Source organism: Mobula hypostoma, chromosome 25, assembly GCF_963921235.1.
Source record: "Mobula hypostoma chromosome 25, sMobHyp1.1, whole genome shotgun sequence".
NCBI classification, from domain to species: Eukaryota; Metazoa; Chordata; class Chondrichthyes; order Myliobatiformes; family Myliobatidae; genus Mobula; species Mobula hypostoma.
This window is the reverse complement of record NC_086121.1, coordinates 6,541,721-6,564,969: the sequence shown is the minus strand read 5'-3', so window position 1 is coordinate 6,564,969 and position 23,249 is coordinate 6,541,721. Positions and strand designations below refer to the sequence as shown.

The following is a 23,249-nucleotide window of genomic DNA, read 5'->3' as shown; positions in this document are numbered from 1 at the left end:
CCTTTCTCTTTAGCCTCTGCCTGTATGCAAGGCAGAGAAGGACTGCCCGGTGTTCAGATTTCCTGAAATACAGTACGGGCATGAAACAATAGGCATTCCTTCTTGTAGTATAGCAGTGGTCTAGTATGTTGAGATCCCTGGTGCTGCAGGGTTATATGCTGATGGTAACTGAGCAGAGATTTCTTAAAACAAGCGTAATTTAAGTCCTGACTGTGATTTGAAATGCATCAAAACTGTTCCTTGTTTGGTTATGGCCGCAATCAATATCTTAAGTGCCTCATTATCGTTTGATTTTGATGGTATGTAAACTGTGGTCACGATCACGGAGGAGAATTCTCTTAGTAAGTAGAACAGTCAGCACTTAATCATTAGATGTTTCAGGTTGGGGCAACAAAGAGGATAGCAAATCTGCAACATTGGACCATCACAGAGTTTATCATGAAACACAGATTCCCACCCTTTGCCTTCTCTGAATCAGCTGTCCGATCCATCCTGTGTGTGAAGAAGCCTTTGGGTCTTATCGATATACAGGTGTCCCCTGCTTTTCGAACATTTGCTTTATGACACCTCGCTGTTACGAAAGACCTACATTAGTTACCTGTTTTCGCTCATAGAAGGTGTTTTCACTGTTATAAAAAAAGGCAGCGCGCGGCCCGAGCAGCCAAGCTCCTCCCCTGGAACTGCATTCTAGCCAGCATTGCTTAAACACGTGCCTGTGAGCATCTGTGCTTTATGTCGATGTATTTTGAGCACCGTTAGCAAGATGAGTTCTAAGGTATCGGAAAAGCCTAAAAGAGCTCCTAAGGGTGTTACACTTAGCGTAAAACTAGACATAATTAAGCGTTTCGATCGTGGTGAACAAAGTAAGGACAAAGTGAGTTTGGCTTGTGGAAGTTGACAAAGATGATGTTGAAGAGGTTTTGGCAACCCATGACCAAGAACTGATAGATGAAGAGCTGATGCAATTGGAAGAGGAAAGGATAACAATCGAAACCAAATGCAGTAGCAAACAGACCGAAAGTGAAGTCATCCAGGAACTGAACGTGAAGCAACTGCGTGAGATTTTCGCTGCAATTAACAATGATTGCAGAAAAGGATGACTTTAATTTTGAAAGGGTACGTAGGTTTAGGGCATATTTGCAGGATGGTTTGAGGTCTGGCAAAGAACTGTATGATAGAAAAATGTGCGAGGCTAAGCAGTCAAGCATACTGTCGTTTTTCAAGCCTTCCACATCAGCCACAGCAGGCGACGAATCTCGACCTTCGACATTGAGGCAGGCAGACATAGAAGAAGACGACCTGCCCGCCCTGATGGAAAAGTTGACGATGAGATGACACCCCAGTGTCCCACCACCCCAGCCTCCAACGACTCAGCCTAACACACCATCATCAGTGTGCTCACTGTCTTCCCGATTCCGGTAAGTGATACTACACTGTACATACATTATTTCTACTTTATATAGGCTGTGTATTTTTATGTGTTATTTCTACAAATTTGCTTCTCTAAATCCCATGGATAGAATGCAAGTTTATTGCCTAGGTTGTATTAGCTGCCTGTTCAGTGATCCGTAACAAGCAGCATAATTGGCAATTAGATAATGTTGCTTTTAAGGAGATTTTTCTGCTTGTTAAATAAGTTATTGACAAATAAAAGGCCAAAACAGTAATTGACAACGAGCAGCATGCGTAAAGTTGGTAGCAGAAGCATATAGCACCAGGCTTTGACCAAAGAATTTGTTACTTTGAATGAAAGTGAATTTAGTACAATAATCTGAGAACTTTAATTGTAGCACTGACAATGAGAGAGCGTGGAGAATTTAGAGTTAATGAAAGTTTAATACCAATGCCAGCACTTTAGTAGCAGAGCTTCCCTAAAATCTTTTCACGTTCTTCTGCAAACGCCTTTCTTCTTCAATATTACTTGCTCCTTCAGGTGTCACGTGACCAGCAACAATGAATATATAATTGAGTCGTTTTATAAACAAACATAAACATTTATTAAACTCTGCTCAACAATAGCGAAAAGTATTCAAATGACTAACTTAACCGGAAGTTAACTGCTATAGGGCAACTCTGGAACACAGTCTTAAAGTGGTAAATTTGAACACAGTCTTAAAATGGTAAATTCGAAAGTCCAAGTGATTTACACAGTCAATAAGGAGAGAGTTCTCTGGAAACAGATTTCTTCGAAGATGTGATATTACTGCTGATTCTGTCCGAAGGATTCATGACGAAGGAAATAAAACGGCTTAAAGGAACTGACCTTTTCCTGGTGAATGAGCACTGCAAAGAACCTTCCTGATCTTACAGGGGTTACCTCAGATGCAGGTCACTATTTCTGAACGAAGATTCGATAAGGTTGATCCTTTATCAAACCGCCAAACGAGACCAACTTTACTCAATCCTTCAGGTTCCCGTATTTTAGTAAGGTCTTCACTCTCCAATACTAGACTGTAAAGATAAATCAAAGATACCTCAAGCAAAACTGGCAGCGATTGGTGAAACTGCCAGCACAACGATTTTACCTTACAATAGAAAGTAAAACTCCACTTTAAAGCGAGACTGCGTCGTAAGACAAATACGCAGCATAATGGAGTAACGGACGAACTATCGAAACTAACTGCATCACAATAGGAGTTTCCCTTTACATACCTGTTGAGAACATGTCATCATGTGACCTCACACTGGCGGGAAAATCACATCACCCCACCATCACAAGACCATTACATCATGCTCACAAGATACTCAATTACATCATGGTTATAAAACAGTCACAAGATACCCACGAGGTATGTAACACAGGTATCTTTGTACCATCTGCAAACTTGGCCAAGTTTCATCCAGATCATTGACATATAATGTTGCATAAATGTACTTTGATAATATATTTGCTTTGAACTTTGAACAGAGAGTTGTGGATTCAAACTTGGCCTTGAGATTTGGGTAGGTTATGTAGATTGACAACTAACGAGAGAGTTATCACAGGTGGTCTTTGAAAACATGTTAAACCAAAGTGAACATAAAACACCTTCCGAAAGTCTCTGAAGGGAATTATCATTCCTTTTTCAATCATTCATTGGCCAATTAACTCATTGCTTCTTGCGATGTGCTATTGTACACATATGTGAAAAGCGGAGTTAATTCTTTCCATTTGAAGTTGGGAGCTGTTTCTTGCACAATTTGGAAATTACCATTAGGAGCTGATGGCAGTACACTGATTTCCAGATGTTTTTTTTGTACTCCAGATCCTTTGAAATTAAAGCAACACGTGGAAAAGGGTCTGAAATGAACTACAGATTGCAGTGTATTGTTACTGTTCATTGTACACAAGTATATATATCACAGCAATTATGCATAATTAAATATTAAAATTTATCCCTTAGTGCTGCTGCTAGAGGCTCTACTGAAATAACTCTTACAGAAGAAATAGTGTGACTTGTATTTTGTCAAATGGTTTATGGCAGAAATGCTGTTCAGCTCTCCAATTTTTGTCTTAATTGTATCTTTCCCCTTCTATTCTTCTGCTTTGAGTACATACTTCAGATCTATAATAATTTGCATGGTTTAGAATAATTTATTCTGTAGTTACTTGCTCTCTCCTCTTGCTTTAGGAAGTGTAATTTGATGTGTTTGCTATCAGTGGGCTTATTGCTGGCACTGAAATACAAATTGGTAATCTGTTGATTTATCGCTGCAAATCAGAGGCAACTGCTCTTGGTGCAGTCCATAAACAAACCCCAAGTACTGTTCAAACTCCCGATTGTTATAAGATGAGTAAAAGTGGACTTGCATACACTAGGTCTGTGGTAGATGATTGGTGCTGTGATGAGGACATAAATTCATAACCATTTCTAAATAGTGCTTGAGTCAGGACTACTGTATAGATGTACTATGGTGCAATTTGTCTGTTGATGTCACAGTTTAAAAGACATATTGGATTTTGATGCTTGGATGTGCTCTGCAACTTCTTGCATTCCTCTGGAAGTTTCTGTTTGATTACTTATGATAGTTTGACTACTGGACTGGAACAAGCATACCTTATGTTTATTTGTAAGGTCTTACAGCAGGGGTTGGCACCCCATTCAATAAAATATTCCTTTATTTATGAATGGTTAATTTACAAACCTTAGCTATGTCATCAAGCAACAAACAAAATAATACTGTAATAAATAAGCAATAAATATTGAGAACATGTGATGAAATGTCTTTGATTGTGTTCAGTATAACATGCCATTGCCATTGAATGTCCTTTCCCAAGTAAGTATGGTTTAAGCAAGTTGTTGATGTGGCTGTGACCTTCATTTTGCCCCTCACCTTCTCACCACTTAAGTAATACTTCCGATCTCCACATACTGTGAAGCCCTTTGGCCTTGAGTTTGACATCTTCTCTTCATGCTTTGAAGCTTAGACTATTGTGATGGTCATAGATGTCAAGTTAGACCTTAGTCATTATTTTGATTTTTGTTGGGCAGTTTTTAATTTAACTCCTCATTGCAAAGTTGAGATGCAAAGTCTCTACTTTTATTACCTTAATTCACAAGTTGTATGATCTCTTTTTATAAACTTTATTTAGGTTGGTATGTGTAATCTGTCAATAGTGGAATGAGTGCATTTGCTTATCCAGATATGCTGTCAGATTACTAACACAAGAGATTCTGCAAATGTTGGAAATCCAGAGCACACTCACACAAAATTCTGGAGGAGCTCAGCAGGTTAGGCAGCATCTATAGAGAGTTACAAGCTATGTTATCATTGATCCTGTGGGGTATGTATCTTGGTGTTTGAAACCATTAGTGTGCCAAATAGTGCACCACTTGCATTGCAAATCCCTATAATGCACCTTTCCCAGATTTTTGACTTAAAAAATGCTGAATGAGATACTTTCACCAGAGTAGCAATGTTACAGAGGGTGTAATCTGCAGAATTAACTGCAGTTACTCACCAAGGCTATTCAGGCAGCAGGTTTCAAACCTGCAATTTCTATTATCTAGAAGAGCAAGAGCAGGGATGCTCAGTAGATTTTGAAAATGAATTCCCAGTGAATACAGAATATTTACAACAACCCTGTATACACTCAGTAGCCACTTCATTTGATATATCTGCTCGTTAATGCAAATATTCAAGTTCAGCTTATTGTCACTCAACTGTGTACATGTATACAGCCAAATGAAACAATGTTCTTCTGGACTATGGTGCACAACACAATTCATATATATCTCACACAAACAACACATAAATTAGCATTACCACAAGTAAATTAACAAATAATAATACGCATTTACGACACAAGTTAAACAGTAAACTGCATAACGCCACTGATGCTTCATATGTGATGAGACCTGGGTCATGGCAAAGAGTTCAATAGTCTCACGGTCTAGGGTAAGAAGCTGTTTCCCATCCTAACAATTCTTGTCTTATGCTAAGTACCTCCTGCCTGATGATAGGGTGTCAAGAGATTGTTAGACAGATGAGAGGGATCATTGACAATGTTAAGGGCTCTGCATAAGCAGCAGTTCTGGTAAATATCTCTGATGGGTAGAAGAGAGACCACGATAATCCTCTCAACAGTCCTAGCAATCCTTTGCAGAGACTTGTGGTCAAATGCCATGCCAGACAGTTATGCAGCTGATCAGGACACTCTTGACAATGTTCCTGTAAAAATGGTCAGAGTAGGCTGGAGGGGAGCCTCACTCAACTCATTCTCCTCAGGAAGTGGAGACACTGCTGTGCTTTCTTAACTAAAAAGGTGGTGTTGAGGGACCAGGTGAGATCTTCCATTATGTGCACTCCCAGAGTGGTCAGTGTGCATCTTCCTAAAGTCCATGATCATCTCTTTGATCTTGTCCATGTTGTTGTGTTCACTCCATTCTACCAGACCCTCTACTTCCTCTCTGTATGCCGTCTCAGTGTCAGTGTTGATGAGGCCAGCCACAGTTGTGTCATCAGTGAACTTGGTGATTTGCTTCGAATTGGATGTAGCAGTGCAGTCATGTGTCAGCAGCCTGGGATGGAAGAGATTCGCTGGTACTCAGCATAATGGAGCTAGAGCAGTTTTTGCCAACATGGACTGATTGTGGCCTTGCTGTCAAGAAGTCTAAGATCCAGTAACAGAGAGAGGTGTTCAGACCCATCGAGGACAGTTTACTCACTAGCTTCTAAGGAATGATCATATTAAATGCAGAGCTGAAGTTAATAAACAGCATCCTGACACATGAACCATCATCTTACAGGACAGAATGGAGTGCAGAGGCTGATCAGATATCTGATCATTCAATCATGTGGCAGCAACTCAATGCAAAAATGGTCTGGAGGTTCAATTGTTGTTTAGACCAAGTATCAGAATGGAGAAGCAACTTGATTTTGACCTTGGAATGATTGTTGGTATCAAATGGGGTAGTTTGAGTATCTCAGAAAGTGCTGATCTCCTGGATTTTCAAGCGTAGTAGTCTCTAGAGCTTACAAAGAATGGTGCGAGAAATAAAAATCATCTAGTGAGTGACAGTTGTGTGGGTGAAAAAGCCTTTTTAGTGAGAGAAGCCTTGTTAATGAGTGAATGGTCAGACTGATTCAAGCTGACAGGAAGGCAACAGTAACTCAGGTAACCATGTGTTACAACAGTGGTGTGCAGAAGAACATCATCAAACCTTGAAGTGGTTGCTAACAGCAGCAGAAGACCACGAACATGCAGGAAGTGGGTACTCTAATAGGTGCAGCAGGTACCTAACAAAGTGGCTACTTAACTGTAAAGGAAGGTCCTCAGAAACCAAAGTATGTCAAAAACCTACTGAACTGATTTTTAAAATATCAAGGGTGCCACTTAAGATTCATGGATGGAAGTGTTATCTCCAAACTTATTCAGCTGTGGAAACCAGAATGCTTATATTGGAAATTATGAAAGAAGATGGGAATGAACATAATGAAAGCCACTGTAACAGGACCAAAGCATCGTTAGCATTGCTGACATTAGCTGATTTAAATCTCCATAAAACCATAAAGTATAGAAGTAGAATTAGGCCATTCAGCCGATCGAGTCTGCTCTGCCTATCCATCATGGCTGATTGTCCCTCTTAACTCCATTCTCCTGCCTTCTCCCCATAACCTTTTATGCCCTTAGTAATGAAGAACCTATTGACCTCTGCTTTAAATATGCCAAATGAATTCCACAGACTCACCACCCTCTGGCTAAAGAAATTCCTCCACCTTTCTGTTCCAAATGGACGTCTGTCTAATCTGAGACTGTGCTCACTGCCCTAGACTCACCTGCTGTAAGAAACATACTCTCCACATCCACCCTATCTAGGTCTTTCAATATTTGATAAGTTTCAATAAAATCCCCCTCATTCTTCTAAACTCCAGTGAATGCAGGACCAGAGCCACCAAACACTTCTCATAAATTAACCCTTTCATTCCAGGGATCATTTTCGCGAACATCCTCTGGACCCTGTCCACTATCTAGCCTTTCTCACCGCAAACTTTGTCTGCAACCTAAAAGAGCATATCAAGTATTTATTGCTACTATTGTATCAGGATATGAAGTTGTTCAAGGTGTTTGAGGATCCATGACAGCCTGTTAAACAGCAAACAATATTAATGTACTCAGAGAGCACTAGTACTTTTCACCTATTATTGCTGCTGTTTCACATATTTATTTAATTGATTGTTTTCTAATAATAGTGCCAGTAACATTATACTGTCTTACACAATTGTGAACCTCACAGTTTATATCAACTTGTCAATCTTCAGGGCCTCTCACTCAGGGATTGTGCTAATATTGTTTTGTGACTGTATGTGCTGTATTTCAGCTACTGTATATGTGCCATGTGTGACTCTGTGTACTATAATTTGAACCTTGGCTGCAAAGGAACAATGTTTATCTGTATATATGTGTATGGTTGAAGGATGATAAACTTAAACTTAAATTGACCACTTTTTTTAAAAAAAAGGAACCAGAATGCAGAGATTTCTCCAGAGAATTGGTGGAGTTGAGGATAGTTGCATGTAAATTATGTACATAAATCAACCTGATATTTTATTGATTGAAAGAATATTATCCAATCAGCTCTGTCACTAACCAGAGTGCAGCTCAAGCCGTAAGGAAGAATGGTAATCCTTGTTCAAAGTATGAAGTACGTTTATGTCACCATATGCTGTACGACCGTGATGTTCTTGTGGGCCTTCACAGTAAATACAAACACAATAGGATCAATAAAAAATCACACAGGAGACTGACAAACAACCAATGTCCAAAAGAGAACAAACTGTGCAAATATACAGTTGAAGTCAGAAGTTTACATACACCTTAGCCAAATACATTTAAACTCAGTTTTTCACAATTCCCGACACTTAATCCTAGAAAACATTCCCTGTCTTAGGTCAGTTAGGATCACTATTTTAAGAATGCGAAATGTCAGAATAATAGTAGAGAGAATGATTTATTTCAGCTTTTATTTCTTTCATCACTTTCCCAGTGGGTCAGAAGTTTACATACACTTTGTTAGTATTTGGTAGCATTGCCTTTAAATTGTTTAACTTGGATCAAACATTTTGGGTAACCTTCCACAAGATTCTCACAATAAGTTGCTGGAATTTTGTTGCATTTCTCCAGACAGAACTGGTGTCACTGAGTCAGGTTTGTAGGCCTCCTTGTTCGCACATACTTTTTCAGTTCTGCCCACAAATTTTCTATCGGATTGAGGTCAGGACTTTGTGATGGCCACTCCAATACCTTGACTTTGTTGTCCTTAAGCAATTTTGCTACAACTTTGGAGGTATGATTGGGGTCATTGTCCATTTGGAAGACCCATTTGCGACTGAGCTTTAACTTCCTGGCTGATGTCTTGAGATGTTGCTTCAATATATCCACATAATTTTCCTTCCTCATGATGCCATCTATTTTGTGAAGTACACCAGTCCCTCCTGCAGCAAAGCACCCCTACAACATGATGCTGCCGCCCCCATGCTTCATGGTTGGGATGGTGTTCTTTGGCTTGCAAGCCTCACCCTTTTTCCTCCAAACATAACGATGGTTATTATGGCCAAACAGTTCAATTTTTGTTTCATCAGACCAGAGGACATTTCTCTAAAAAGTACTATCTTTGTCCCCATGTGCACTTGCAAACTGTAGTCTGGCTTTTTTTATGGCAGTTTTGGAGCAGTGGCTTCTTCCTTGCTGAGCAGCCTTTCAGAATGTCTTGATATAGGACTTGTTTTACTGTGAATATAGATACTTGGCTACCTGTTTCCTCCTGCATCTTCACAAGGTCCTTTGCTGTTGTTCTGGGATTGGTTTCCATTTTTCGCGCCAAAGTATGTTCATCCCTAAGAGACAGAATGCGTCTTCTTCCTGAGCGCTGCATTGTTCCATGGTGTTTATACTTGCGTACTATTGTTTGTACAGATGAATGTGGTACCTTTAGGCGTTTGGAAATTGCTCCCAAGGATGAACCAGACTTGTGGAGGTCCACATTTTTTTTTCCTGAGGTCTTGGCTGATTTCTTTTGATTTTGTTTATAAACTTCTGACCCACTGGAATTGTGATATAGTCAATTAAAAGTGAAATAATCTGTCTGTAAACAATTGTTGGAAACTCGTGTCATACACAAAGTAGATGTCCTCAACATCTTGCCAAAACTATAGTTTGCTAATATGAAATCTGTGGAGTGGTTAAACAACGAGTTTTTATGACTTCAACCTAAGTGTATGTAAACTTCTGACTTCAACTGTAAATAGAAAGAAAAAAACAAGTGAAGTAGTAACAAATAAATAAGCAATAAATAATAGGCATCCGTTAGTCTCATGAGACCATGGATTTGCGCCTTGGAAGGTTTCCAGGGCACAAGCCTGGGCAAGGTTGTATGGAAGAACAGCAGTTGCCCATGCTACAAGTCTCCCTTCTCCAGGCCATCAATGTTGGTTGTCCAACGGAAGGGCACTAGGACCCATACAGCTTGGCACCGGTGTCGTCACAGAGCAGTGAGTGGTTAAGTGCCTTGCTCAAGGACACACACGCTGCCTCAGCCAAGGCTCGAACTAGCAACCTTCGAATCACCAGACGAACGCCTTAACCACTTGGCCACACACCAACACAAGCAATAAATATCAAGGACATGAAATGAAGAGTCCGTTGTAACATGGCATTGTCATTGAATGTCCCTGAGCGAGTATGGTTCAAGTGAGCTGTTGATGTGACTGTAAACTTCATTTTGCCCCTTATTTTTCTCACCACTCAAAAATAATATTTCCAATCTCCACACACTGTAAAGTCCTTTGACTGTGACATCTTCCCCTAAAGCATTAAACTTTGGACTGTTGTGATGGTCATGGATGTCAAATGAGGCCCTTAGTTATTATTTTGATTTCTGTTGGGCAGTTTTTTTACTCCTCATTGTGAAGTCGAGATGCAAAGTCTTTACTTTTATTACTTTAATTCACAAGTTGCATGATCTCTTTTTATAATCTTCATTTAGGTTGGTAGGTGTGATCTACCAATAGTAGAATGAGTGCATTTGCTTAGTTGGACATGTTGTTAGATTACTAGCACAGGAGATTCCGCAGATGTTGAAAATCCAGAGCAAGACTCACAGAAAATGCTTGAAGAACTCAGCAGGACAAGCAGCATCTATGGAGAGGAATAACTAATCAATGTTTCTAACTAAGAACTGGAAAGGAAGGGGGAAGAAACCAGAATATGAAGGTTGGCTGAGGGAAATGAGTTATTTTTGGGTCCCCTCCCCTTAGCTTCTGACTTTGGCTTCTGTTTATTACTCTCCATAGGTGCTGCCTGACCTGCTGAGTTTCTCCAGCAAGTGTGTTTGTTTGTAGTGATACAGTGCAGAACAGGCCCTTCCAGCTCTATGAGCTGCACCACCCAGCAATCCATGTATGAAGAAGAAGGCTCTTAACTCCGAGTGGAGTCATCGGGACGCCGTCATGACGGCGTTTTTTTTTAGCAGGCTTTCTTAATTTTGCGAGGCCGAGCTGCTAGCTCGATGCTCAACCCAGCACGGATGGAAAGCGTACAAGGGAGCTGGCTGGATTCGAACTCAGGAGCCTTCGCTCCGAAGTCCGGCACTGATGCCACTACACCACCAGCTGGCAAATCCACGTATAGTCTAGACAAATTTAAAGTGATCAATTAACCTACTAACTGGTATATTTTTCTGCCACTGTGGCAATGTATGGTTATTTAAGTTACTGTCGTCTTCATCTTCCTGTCAAATTGAACAAGTTTAGCCATTCTCCTTTGACCTCTCTCATTTTCCTCCAGAGAACTGACACTCAATGGATGTTTTTTGTTCTTCACAACATTCTCTGAAAACTCCAGAGACGGTTATGCATGAAAATCCCAGGAGATCAGCAGTTTCTGAGATACTCAAACCACCCTGTCTGATACCAGCTGTAATTCCACGAACAAAATCACTTAGATGACATTTCTTCCCCATTCTGATGCTTGGTCTGAACAACAACTAAATTTCCTGTCCATGTCTGTAATAGATATCTGTATTAACAACTGAGTGTACCTAATAAAGTGGCCACTGAATATAATAGTACCTTTACAATGGAAGTGTAGTGCAGATAATCTAGGGTTATGATGAGGTGGATTGTGAGGTCAAGAGTTTAACTTTATTGCACAAAATATCAGTACAAGAGTCTTAACAGCAGAATAGAGCTATTCTTGAGCCTGTTCATGTGTATTTTCAAGCTTTTGTGTTCCTCCTCATTAGAACAGGGGAGAAGAGAAAATGACTGGGCATCCCAAGGTGATGAATGGACAGATGGAGTCTGTGGAGAGTAGGCCAGTTTTCGTCAGGGGGATTGAGCGTGTCCACTAATCTCTGCAATTTCTTGTGGTCTTGGAAGAACAGTTGCTTTCCTAAGCTATGATAGGATGTTTTCTCTGGTGCATCTGTAACAATTGGTGAGGATCAACAAGGACAAGCAGAATTTCCTTCACCTTTTGAGGAAGTTAAAGGTGCTTAAATACAATAGCCAGCTGGACTAATGCTGCAAGTACTTCTCCAATGACATGTGTTGAACATCTTCCAGATGGATTTTGACTCATCCTTATGTATTTCAGAACCAAAAGAAACCAAAATCCTTGAAGTTAATATGATATCAAATTCAAACTGGTGTTTTCACAAATGTGTTGAAAACCGAGGAGGAGGATGGAAGTTTACTCAAACTTTAAAAGCCATGCAGGGTGGCTATCCAGAGCAGTGCTTGATATTAAGCATTGCCTTGGTGCAAAATGCTGACAGCTTCTTGACTGCATTAAATATAGTCCAGAAAGCCCAGGACAAAATGCATTATTTTAATGGCTGTTGGAAATGGTTTCAGTAACAGCAGTCATATGGGAATTGTCTGTGGCTTTGAAAAAGGGAAAAACGTTGAATTATGGAGAAAGGCTGGGGTTGGAGAGCTAGGTAAACGGATTGGTAACATGGGTCTGCAGTATCTGATGCTCCCAATATGGCGTCTCTACATTGGTGTGACCCAACATAGATTGGGGGACTGCTTTTTTGAGTGCCTCTCTCTATCCACAAAATGGCAGGGTTTTCTGGTGGGCAACCATTTTAATTCCAGTCCCCATTCCCATTCCAATATGTTGGTCCATGGCCTCCTATACTGCCAGAATGAGGCCACTCTCAGTAGTAGGAGCAATACCTCATATTCCATCTGAGTAGACTCCAACTTGATGGCATGAGCTTTGATTTCTCCAACCTTTTGTTGCTCCAATGAGATGTGCTGAGTGTCTTCCAACTGGTAATTCTCCCCCTTCCCTCTTCTTGAATTCCGCAACACAAAATACTCTGCAGATGCTGGGGTCAAGGCAACACTCACAACACGCTGGAGGAACTCAGCAGGTCGGGCAGCATCCGTGGAAACGATCAGTCAACATTTCGGGCCAGAACCCTTCGTCAGGACTGAAGAGGGAAGGGGCAGAGACCCTATAAAGAAGGTGGGGGGAGGGTGGGAAGGAGAAGGCTGGTAGGTTCCAGGAGAAAAATCAGTAAGGGGAAAGATAAAGGGGTGGGGGAGGGGAAGCTGGGAGGTGATAGGCAGGAAAGGTGAAGAAGGAATAGAGGAAAACACAATGGGTGGTAGAAGGAGGCGGAACCATGAGGAGGTGATAGGCAGCTGGGGGAGGTGGCAGAGTGAAATAGGGATAGGGGAAGGGAGGGGGAGGGAATTACCGGAAGTTGGGGAATTCTATGTTCATACCAAGGGGCCAGAGACTACCCAGACGGTATATGAGGTGTTGCTGCTCCAACCTGAGTTTAGCCTCATCATGGCAGTAGAGGAGGCCATGTATGGACTTACCCGAATGGGAATGTGAAGCAGAGTTGAAGTGGGTGGCAACTGGGAGATCCTGTCTGTTGTGGCAGACGGAGCGGAGGTGCTCGACGAAGCGGTCCCCCAATCTGCGTCGCGTTTCACCGATGTAGAGGATGCCGCACCAGGAGCACCGGATGCAATAGCTGACCCCAACATCTTGAATTCCCCATTGTGGCTCCCCTCTTTTCTCTTCTCCTCACATGCCTATCACCTCCCTCTGGTGTCCCTGCTCATTCCCTTTTTCCTGTGGTTCTACTCTTCCTCTCCTATAAGATTCCTTTTTCTCTAGCCCTTTACCTTCTCACCTATCACTTCCCAGTTTCTTCATTCATCTCCCTTCCCCACCCACGTGGTCTCACCTATCACCTTCTAGCTTGTACTTCTCCCCTCCCCACACCTTTTTATTTTGGCTTCTTCCCCTTTCCTTTCCAGTCCTGTGGAGAGTCTCAGCCCAAACTGTCGACTGTTTGTTCATTTCCATAATTACTGTTTGACCTACTGAGTTCCTCCAGCATTTTGCGTGCGTTGCTCTTGTGTATATAAAATGGTTTGATATTTTTTGTTGAATGGAAATAATGGTAAAGGATTAATTTTAATTGAGTGGACTATCATAAGTTTTAACATTGTTTTTTGACATTGCCTCTTGGAAGGAGCAAAGATCATTATTGAAACTCTTGTTTTGCAGTAATAAATTACTGGAGAAATGTTTTCTTGTGTGCAAAGTGGTTTTGTATGGATGAGCCTAATTTATTTTTGGACGATAATTGTTTCTGTTTAGAGTGTAGCTTTTAATGGTGAGTATTTTGGCAATAATTTACCAACTGACCACCGAAATCTGAATTGATCTTGGTTTGATGTTTGTCACAGTACCCCCTTTGATAGGGCCCTTTTCTTTCAGCCGTTCTCACTAAAGCTCCCTGGAGCTGGGAGCTGGTTCTGCATGCTTATTTAGAGAACATAAAGGGAGAGATTGATTGTTCTGTATGTGAGGGAGACAGGGTCATGGCACATGCTCAGTGCTGACATTTTGAGGGGAAGTTTTTACGCTCTGCGTGGAGGCTGAGGTCACAGCACAAGCTCAGTGAAAGCATTCTGAGGTCTCTCACAGACTGCGTGTGCCACCATTTTGAGTACAGAGAGTAGGAAAAAGGGAGACTTTTGCATTCGGTGCAGTCTGTAGCCAGACTGAGGATATAATTAAACCAAAAGGACTTGTTTACACCATGGATGATCTCTTCAGCCCTCGGAGGTAGGCTTATTTATTTTGGCCTATCCTAAAAGGCTGCATTTTGTGGATTCCTTGCCTTGTCAAATATTTATTATGAAATCTTCATTATTAACGCTGCAAGCCTTTTTGCTGCTGTTTCTGAATGTTTGATCTGCATTAAACAGGAAATGGTGATCCTTTCCTAAACACCTGGCTGTCCTTTTTTTTTCATTTTGGAAAGTGAAAGATTCAGAGCTATTTCTTCTGCTTTGGGGGAGAAAGGGAAGGAAATCAAATCATGGCAGTAAAATTTATATAATTATTTTGCTGGCATCAGTCAAATTTTCTCTTTTAGTGCTATTTAGACTAGGCTTGTTTTTGTGCAGTTTGCCTCTGTAATTTTCCTCCAAGCTGAGAAATGTACCATTTTGGGGCATCCGTAGGCATGAGAACTATTTGGGCCTGTCAGTTTGATTAGGGAAATGGTAGGGGGTAGGATATGGTGAGGACTACTATTGGTGGCTTCCAGAGATGGGTGGGGCCTCAGTGCTTGTTCTTTTGGATATATGCTCAGGTCTTTGTGATGTTAAATTTCATTTGCAGAAGGAAATTAAAAATACAAACTTGATATTTGGAAATAAATGCATTATTATTTTGTCACTTTTTAAACAAAAACTTAAGATTTGCAGTTACAAAGCTGGTGGCAGAAGTTCTTTTGGTCCAAAACTTGCACCTTAAAGACATTGTTGTTTAAACCAATCTGGGATGAACCTTACACCTTGATTCCAGTCGGCGCATTCCAACCAAGTTCAGATGAGCCATTTTGGAAGCAACTTCAGTGATGTCAAGATTGGTACTGTTAAAGCAGAGATATTAGAGACATTTTGTTTAAATAGCAGATATGTTTGAACATCTTGGCAACACTTCCTATTCATATGTACCTGTATCAAAAGAAGTCACTGGGCACCTGTAATACTCTGATCACTACTTTCTGATAACTTTGGTAAGTTGGGCAAGAGAATGCCAAAGCAATCCAGCAGTATTCTGAATAAAAGTTGCTTCGACAATGTTTGGAAGAATCTGGATTTAAATGCAGCAACCAAGATGAAGGATTTATAAGCAATCATTAATTGCAGATTAGCTTTGTAGTGAATTTCCATTTGAGAGATACAAAGCTTTTCATTTAAATATTTTGCACCACTCCCTATATAGTAGAGCAAAATATATTTGGGTTGAGGTGATGTGTTCTACAATAAATCAGTTTTGTAAATTAATATATGTGAGCTTGGCCTGCAGAGAGGAGCAAGTGTTTTGATGCTATTTAGTTTGCCTAATTTACTGTTTTTGGTCATTGTAAAGTCATATTTTCCTACTGATTGCTTATAATGCAATGGTAAAATATCCCAAGCTCCTCACAGGAATACTGTATTATTAAACTAGAACTGATGCCGAGATGTGTTGGTGAGATGCATACATTTATGACAGAATTGTTGACCTTTGGGCCTTTACTATGTGAAAATACTGCTACCATCTGGGGCTGATTAAACTTTGGTAAGTTCATGAGACTAGAAATTACAAAAGCTGAGGAGTTCCAAGATGGGAGATGTAGACTACTGTGGAGGTATTTGAAAATGAGTACAGGCATTAAGGTAATTGTATGAATAGAAATCAATGGGCGTGGGAATTCAGGTGACCTCAAGGTTGTGGATAGTAGATTGAAGGATGCAAGCCAGTGTTGTGCAGGAGTGGTCATAGTAGGAAGTGATGAGGTGTGAGCAAGGGTTTTGTGCAAGGTTGGTGTTGGCTAGGTTTTATGCATTTAGAGAGATGAAGATGGCATCTTAGTGTTGAACTAAACTCTCGTTCAGACATGACACCGCTCTTCTATAAGTTCTGAGTCAGTTTCAGATATTTACTATTGGAATGGACTGATATGATCACAAAGGAATTGAACTCGTGATGGAGACTCAAGATGATGGCTTAGATATTCCCAGTATTTAAGAAGCAGAAATTTCTACTCCAGCATTAGATGCCAGACAAACAACCTGATAACACTGAGACATTGAAAATGCTTTTTGTCTTAATGCCAATGCTCTTTTTTAAGTTACTCCACACAGTGCTATTGAGTACAAAGCTCCAGAATGTAGTCCCAGCAGTGAAGTTGGAGCAGCACTAAATGTACTTTGGACTTCGAACTTTGAACTTCCGTGTATTCTGAGGTTGTGCCCTCTGGTACTACTCTCTCTTATTTAGGAAACATCTTCTCATATCCACTCTATTAGGCCTTTCAATATTTGATATGTTTCAATGAGATCGTCTTTCGTTCTTCTAAACTCCAGCGAGTACAAGCCCTTAGCTATGCAACTGTTCCTTGTGCTTTAACCCGGGATTGTTCTCATGAATCTACATACGTACTGATTAAAGAGTTGATCTCCATCAAGTTCAATATTATCTGGACCACTTGATGTTTCTCAGAGTCAAATAATGCTTTACTATTAAAGGCAGTCAGTACCTTCCTCTGACCTCTAGAATTCAGCATCGAACTATGGTTTTAATGTGGCCAGTGGTCCAAGCAAAACCCAGACCGAGCCTCAGCAAGCAATTTATTAATGAGTGCCATTTGATGTTTTGTTATGACAGCAATCATTCTGTTGTTATGCTTAAGACAACGATGATCAGGCAGAAATTAACTGGACTGGATTTTTCCTTATGTTTTTGTGCACGGGGGAATACCTAAGCAAGTTTCCACTTTGGCCGATTGGCAACAGGAGTGTAACTGGAATGTAGTCTGGTCCTTTGTGACATCAAGTACATAAAAACAAAGTCAAGATAGTCAGAATGTTTATTATCAGAGTGTGTGTGTGTATATATATATATATATATATATAGTACATTGAGATTCATTTTCTTGCAGGCATATACAGGAAAATACAGAATTGAACATAAATTTATTATCAAATTGTGCATGTGTCTCCATTTACTACCTTGACAAATAGCCAATGAGCAAAAGAAGACAGTGTGCAAATAAATTTAAAAAAATACTGAGGACGTGAGTTGTAAAGCTAACTTGAAAGTGAATCTGTAGGTTGTCAAGAAGGTTCACAGTCTGAAGTTGTCCATGGTGGTTCCAGAGCCTGATGGTTGTAGGGTGATAAATGTTCCTGATGGTGTGGGACCTATGGCTTCTGTACCTTCTGCCTAGTGGTAATAGTGAGAAGAGAGCATGGCCTAGATGGTAGAGTTCTTTGATAATGGCAGCGCTCCATGTAATTGTGCTCTATGGTGGCGAGGGCTTTGCTTGTGATGTTCTGAACTGTATTCACACTTTCTGTAGCCTTTATCATTTTGTTCAAGATGCCAACAAGTGAATGAGACTGCATGTGAACTGGCTTCACTAATGAAGAATCCTGCAGTAAAGCTGAGATGAGTCATCTATTTGGTAGTTTAGACTGAGGTTTGCAGATTCTTCATTCTTGTATCTGTCACTAGCTTAATGAGCTTCACCATCGCTTGGAATGAGAATGTTCTCATAGTCTGCTCCTCCCTTCACTTTTACCATTGTGGCAAGACTGTGGAACCTCAGTCTGACCTGTTGCTTGTGGAATCACTGGTTTCATCTTTTACACCTCCTTTCTGGATATTGACCAGAGTAGCGCACACAAAATTCTGAAGGAACTCAGCAGGTCAGGCAGCATCTGTGGAGGGGAGTAAACTGTTGGTAGTTTTGGGCCGAATCCTATTTAGTGTGATCATATTGCCACACAGCAACATTTATAGTATTCTTAGAGTGGAGACGATAATGTCTGCAAGAAGTGTTCGCTCTTCCCAATGCTATGATAGTTTGATGTAGGATATAGATATGGTTGACTGTATCGATCCTTTATGTTGATTTATTCTCACCATCTACTGCAGACTCATTAAGGCAGGTATATCCTTTAAGACTCACCCATCTCAGCCATTGGTGCAGAACTTTTCAAGTCCCACTTTTGGAGTTAATCCATTCTCCTTAAGACTTCAGTGTTGGAGGAGTACTAAATCACTAAATGATGAATAATGGTAGGCAGTTTTCAGCAGAATGTTTTCTTATCCATGTTTGATCTGATACCATTGGATTTTGTGGGGTCTGAAGTCTATATGTGGGAGTCCAGGAAAATCAGAAAAAATAACAGAATTTGGAAATCAGACATTAAAAACAACATTTTGGAAACATTCGAGAGGCTGAGCAGCAGTGGATGGAGAAACAGATTTAGTATTTACGTCCATGTGATGAAGTATCTTCGAACTGAATGTAAAGTCCGTTTTTCCTTTAAGATGCTGCCTGACCTGCTGTGTGTTTCTGGCAATTTCTGTTTTTAACTGGGGGAGTTCTGGGTGCAGTCCCTCCTGCCTGTCAATCACAGATCTGTCCTGTCACTGAGCAATACATCAGCAGGGATTTTGAAGGGGAAGAATCTAGATTTCTGTACTTCAGACTGTAATGGTGGTCACAATTCTTTGAGATTTGTCTTGCTTCATTGCACTTTCTCTGTAGCTGTTACACTTTATTCTGCATTGTTAGTGCTTTACCTTTTTCTACCATAATACCCTGTGTAATGATCTGATCTGTATGAGTAGTGTGCAAGACTAGCTTTTCACTGTATTGTCACTAGGACATGTGACAATAGCAAGCAATTCCAATTCAGACTGTTGCTTAACTAGTCTGTACATACCATTGCCTTGCTGCTTCTGCAGAGCACTTTATGGATCACTGTGACTGGTAGTGAATTTGCCATGTCAAAATCCAGTGGCTGGGTCAATGTTGGAAGATCTGTCAACATATTGTGATATATATCATGTTTCAAAAACTGGAAGATTTGATGCAACTGAACGACTTGTTCCCACCACCATCCAGTCCAAGCTTTTCTTTTTCCTATTGCCATCAGGAAGGAGGTACAGGAGCCTAGGGTCCCTCACCACCAGCTTCAGGAACAGTTAATACTGTACAGACTCACTTTCAATGAATCTACAACTCGTGTTCTCTGTATTATTTTTTATTTTGTGTTTATGCAATTTGTCATCTTTGCACATTGGTTGTTTGTCAGTCTTTATGTATAGTTTTTTTTTCCATTGTATTTATTTTCCTGTAAATGCATGCAGGAAAATGTATCTCAAGTTAATATATAATGACATGTACATACTTTAATATGTAAAGAACACAACAGTACAAAAAAACAATAAATATAAATACATAAGATTGATTGTACATCTATAAAGTGACGCTAGGTACAGGAGTGTCTGTACATAAATGACTGACAGGAAATTATAAAATAGTGGTAGTTGGCGGTATGGAGGTGTTGGCTAACTTCATTGTTTGGGGAAAATAATGTTTTTGAGTCTGGTGGTCCTGGCATGGATGCTATGTAGCCTTTCCCTGATGGGAGTAGGGCAAACAGTCCATGAACAGAATGGTTGGGGTCCTTCATGATGTTAATGACTTTTTAATGGCACTTTCCTACATCAATAGTAAAATGGTAACAGAAGTAAAGTGGTCCAGAAGATGAAGGAACATGAACTGATCTTCATAGAGGGAACACAAGTGGAGAGAATGAGCAATTTCAAGCTCCTGAGCCTCAGTATCTCTGAGGATCTAACCTGGTCCCAACATATCGATGCAGTTAGAAAGAAGGCAAGACAGTGGCTATATTTTATTTGGAGTTTGAGGAGATTTGGTTTGTCACCTAAAACACTCAAACTTCTACAGATGTACTGCAGGTAGCATTCTGGCAGGCTGTATCGCTACCTGGTATGGAGGAGCTACTGCACAGGATCGAAAGAAGCTTCAGAAAGTGGTAAAATTAGTCAGCTCCATCATGGGTACTTGTCTTTGTAGTATCCAAGACACCTTCAAGGAGTGGTGCCTCAGAAAGGTGGAATCCATTATTAAGGACCCCCAGCACCCAGGGCATACCCTCTTCTCATTGTTACCATCAGGAAGGAGATACAAAAGCCTGAAGGCACACACTCAGCAATTCAGGAACAGCTTTTTCCCCTCTGCTGTCCGATCTCTAAATGGACATTGAACCCATGAATTCTATTTCACTTTTTATTATTTTTTTCTGTTTTTGCACTAGTTTTAACTTAACTATTTAATAAATTTACTATAATTCATTTATTTATTTTTCTTTATATTTATCTTGTACTGCATTGTACTGCTGCCGCTGTTAACAAATTTCATGGCGTATGCCAGTGATATTAAACAGATTTCTGATTCTGATATACAGAGCAGGACTTATAATTAGCTGGTTATAAGAGTAGAAGAAGGAACGGGTCCATAACATTCAGACCATTGAACCTGTTCCATATTTTATTTCAAATATGGTTGATTTGAAGTTATTTACTAACTTGGGTTTATATTTTTTGGTGTTTCCTAAAAAAAAATCCTTCAATCTCTGTTCCAAACTTTCCAGTAAAATCAGTCTTTAAGGGAGTTAGTCTTTGTGTTTGAAATCACTCTAAGAAACTTAGGAATTATGACCCAATAAATCTGAAATATTTGCTGCATACCAGTAGCAGTAATAAAATAGAATAATGTTTGACTGAATTTGTCCCACTCCCATCAAGGAGGTGGTGACGTAGCATTCGCACTAGGACTACCAGACTCAAAAACAGTTACTTTCCCCAAGCAGTAAGGCTTGATCAATGCCTCCACCCACCAACCCACCTCTCCTCACCTTTCCTGTCAGTCGTCTATGTACAGACACTCCTGTGCCTACTTCACTTTATGGACATACAATCAATCTTATGTATTTATATATTTTTTATTATTATTGTTCCTTTCTCTGTTCTGAATTTTTTTTGCACTGCATCAGATCAAAAATAATAACAATTATTTTATTCTCTTTTACAATTGTGTGTTGGAAATGACATCAATCAGTCTTGAATTGCCAGATTATGCAGCCTAATATAGTGAATTAATAAGTTGAATTCAGTTAAGTGGAGCTCAAAAATTTCATTTCATTTTTCTGCTTATAGTGTTTCAATTATGTCTATTATGCATTATTTGTGTAATTTGAATATTTGTTCCAAACTCAAAAAAAATGACCAATGGAAATTTTAACTTGCCAGCCAAAATTGTATTCATCGAAACACTCTTTTAAAATGTTTAGTTACCTGTAATTTAACAACATTTGATGCTGACTCACATCTACCTGTAAACTGAGCCATGTCATCTGCAGAAATTGTCTGAAGACTTGGTAATAGTTGGGTTTATAAAGGGAGAACAGGAGGATGAATACTGGGCCCTGGTAGAGGACTTTGTCAAATGGTGCAAGCTGAATCAGCCACAGCTCAAGATTAGTAAGACAAAGGAGATGGTGATGGACTTTAGGAAGACTAAACCTGCATTGTTTCCTGTTACTATTGATAGTAGTTGTAGTAGTCATACTTTATTGATCCCTGGAGAAATTGGTTATTGATGGTGAGGAGGTGGATGTGGTGAGGACCAATAAGTACCTGGGGTGCACCTGGATGACAAACTTTAGTGGAGCACCAACACAGAGGCTGTGTACAAGGAGGGCCAGAGTGACCTCGATTTCCTGTGAAGACTTGCATTCTTTGGAGTATGCAGGCCTCTCCTTCACATGTTCTACTAGTCTGTTGTCACCTTTACGATCTAATATGTGGGGATATGCTGGGGCAATGGCATCAACACGGGTGATGCTGGCAGGCTCAATAAATTGATTAGAAAGTTTTGCTCTGTTATAGGAGTCAAATTGGACACACTGGAGGCTGTGATAGAACAAAGGACCCAACAGAAATTATAGGCATTTCAAAGGTTTCAAAGATGGATTCAATGTCAGAGAAATGTGTACAATATACATCCTGAAATGCCTTTTCTTGAAAACCATCCACAAAAACAGAGGAGTGCCCCCAAAGAATATTTGACAGTTTCTGGACAACGTTTCTTCCCTCTGTATGCCACCTTGGCTGAACAGAGGAGCACTTTTATTAATAAACTAAGACCACTGTGCTGGTCCAAGGAGCATTCTATGAAGTCATTCTTGCCCTCTGCCATTAGGCTCTATAGTGAGTCAACCTATAGCCGGGGAAATGATGAACCCCTCCATTAGCCAGTTTGTGGTAACTTATTTTTATTCTTTCTTCTTCACTTCTAATATTTATAACTGTGCACTTGTAATGCTACTGTGACACTGTAATTTCCTTTGGGATTAATGAAGTATCTATCTCTCTATCTGATGGCAATTAGCATTTTTAAAGAAGGATTTGAGTGGTGTTAATCCATGTAGACAATGCAACAGTGTGCAGTACGGTTATTGTGTAAATGTAGTGTTTCACAAGATGTTTCGAAGTGGGTGGTTGGATCTTGCATATGAGTTGTCATCAGCAACAGGAACATCTGTAATTTTATTATTCTACCTTTATTGCACACTGATCCAGCTAATTCTTTGATAACATCTGCTGCATTTAAATTTTGGAGGGTAGCTATTTGTTGGAGGGTAGCTATTTGTTTGAAGGTGACAACAAAATTGTTGTAGTATTTACCTGTATAGGTGCAATCTAAAATCAGCTCTCAGAGTGAGACAAGTTTGTACTTTAAGATTCCATTGCAAATTGGATGGAATTTGCATTAATGGTCTCTGGTTCATCCTCCACCCATCCAGCGTCCCCCTCACCTGGTGGTTTCACTTATCAACTGCTAGCTTATACT

General features: G+C 40.1%; 1 protein-coding gene across 5 annotated transcripts in view; it reads left to right on the top strand.

Annotated features, from left to right (window-relative positions):
* rerea (arginine-glutamic acid dipeptide (RE) repeats a) overlaps positions 1-23,249 on the top strand; it is a 659,533-nt gene that overhangs the window by 379,067 nt on the left and 257,217 nt on the right. The window contains exon 1 of one of the 5 annotated variants that reach the window (XM_063033177.1): positions 14,427-14,584. The exons of the other annotated variants lie outside the window; for them this stretch is intronic. Coding sequence (XP_062889247.1) covers positions 14,559-14,584 — 26 coding nt within the window. The 5' untranslated portion in view covers positions 14,427-14,558. Of the gene's footprint in view, positions 1-14,426; positions 14,585-23,249 lie in introns of those variants that run through there. 5 annotated transcript variants of the gene reach the window in all.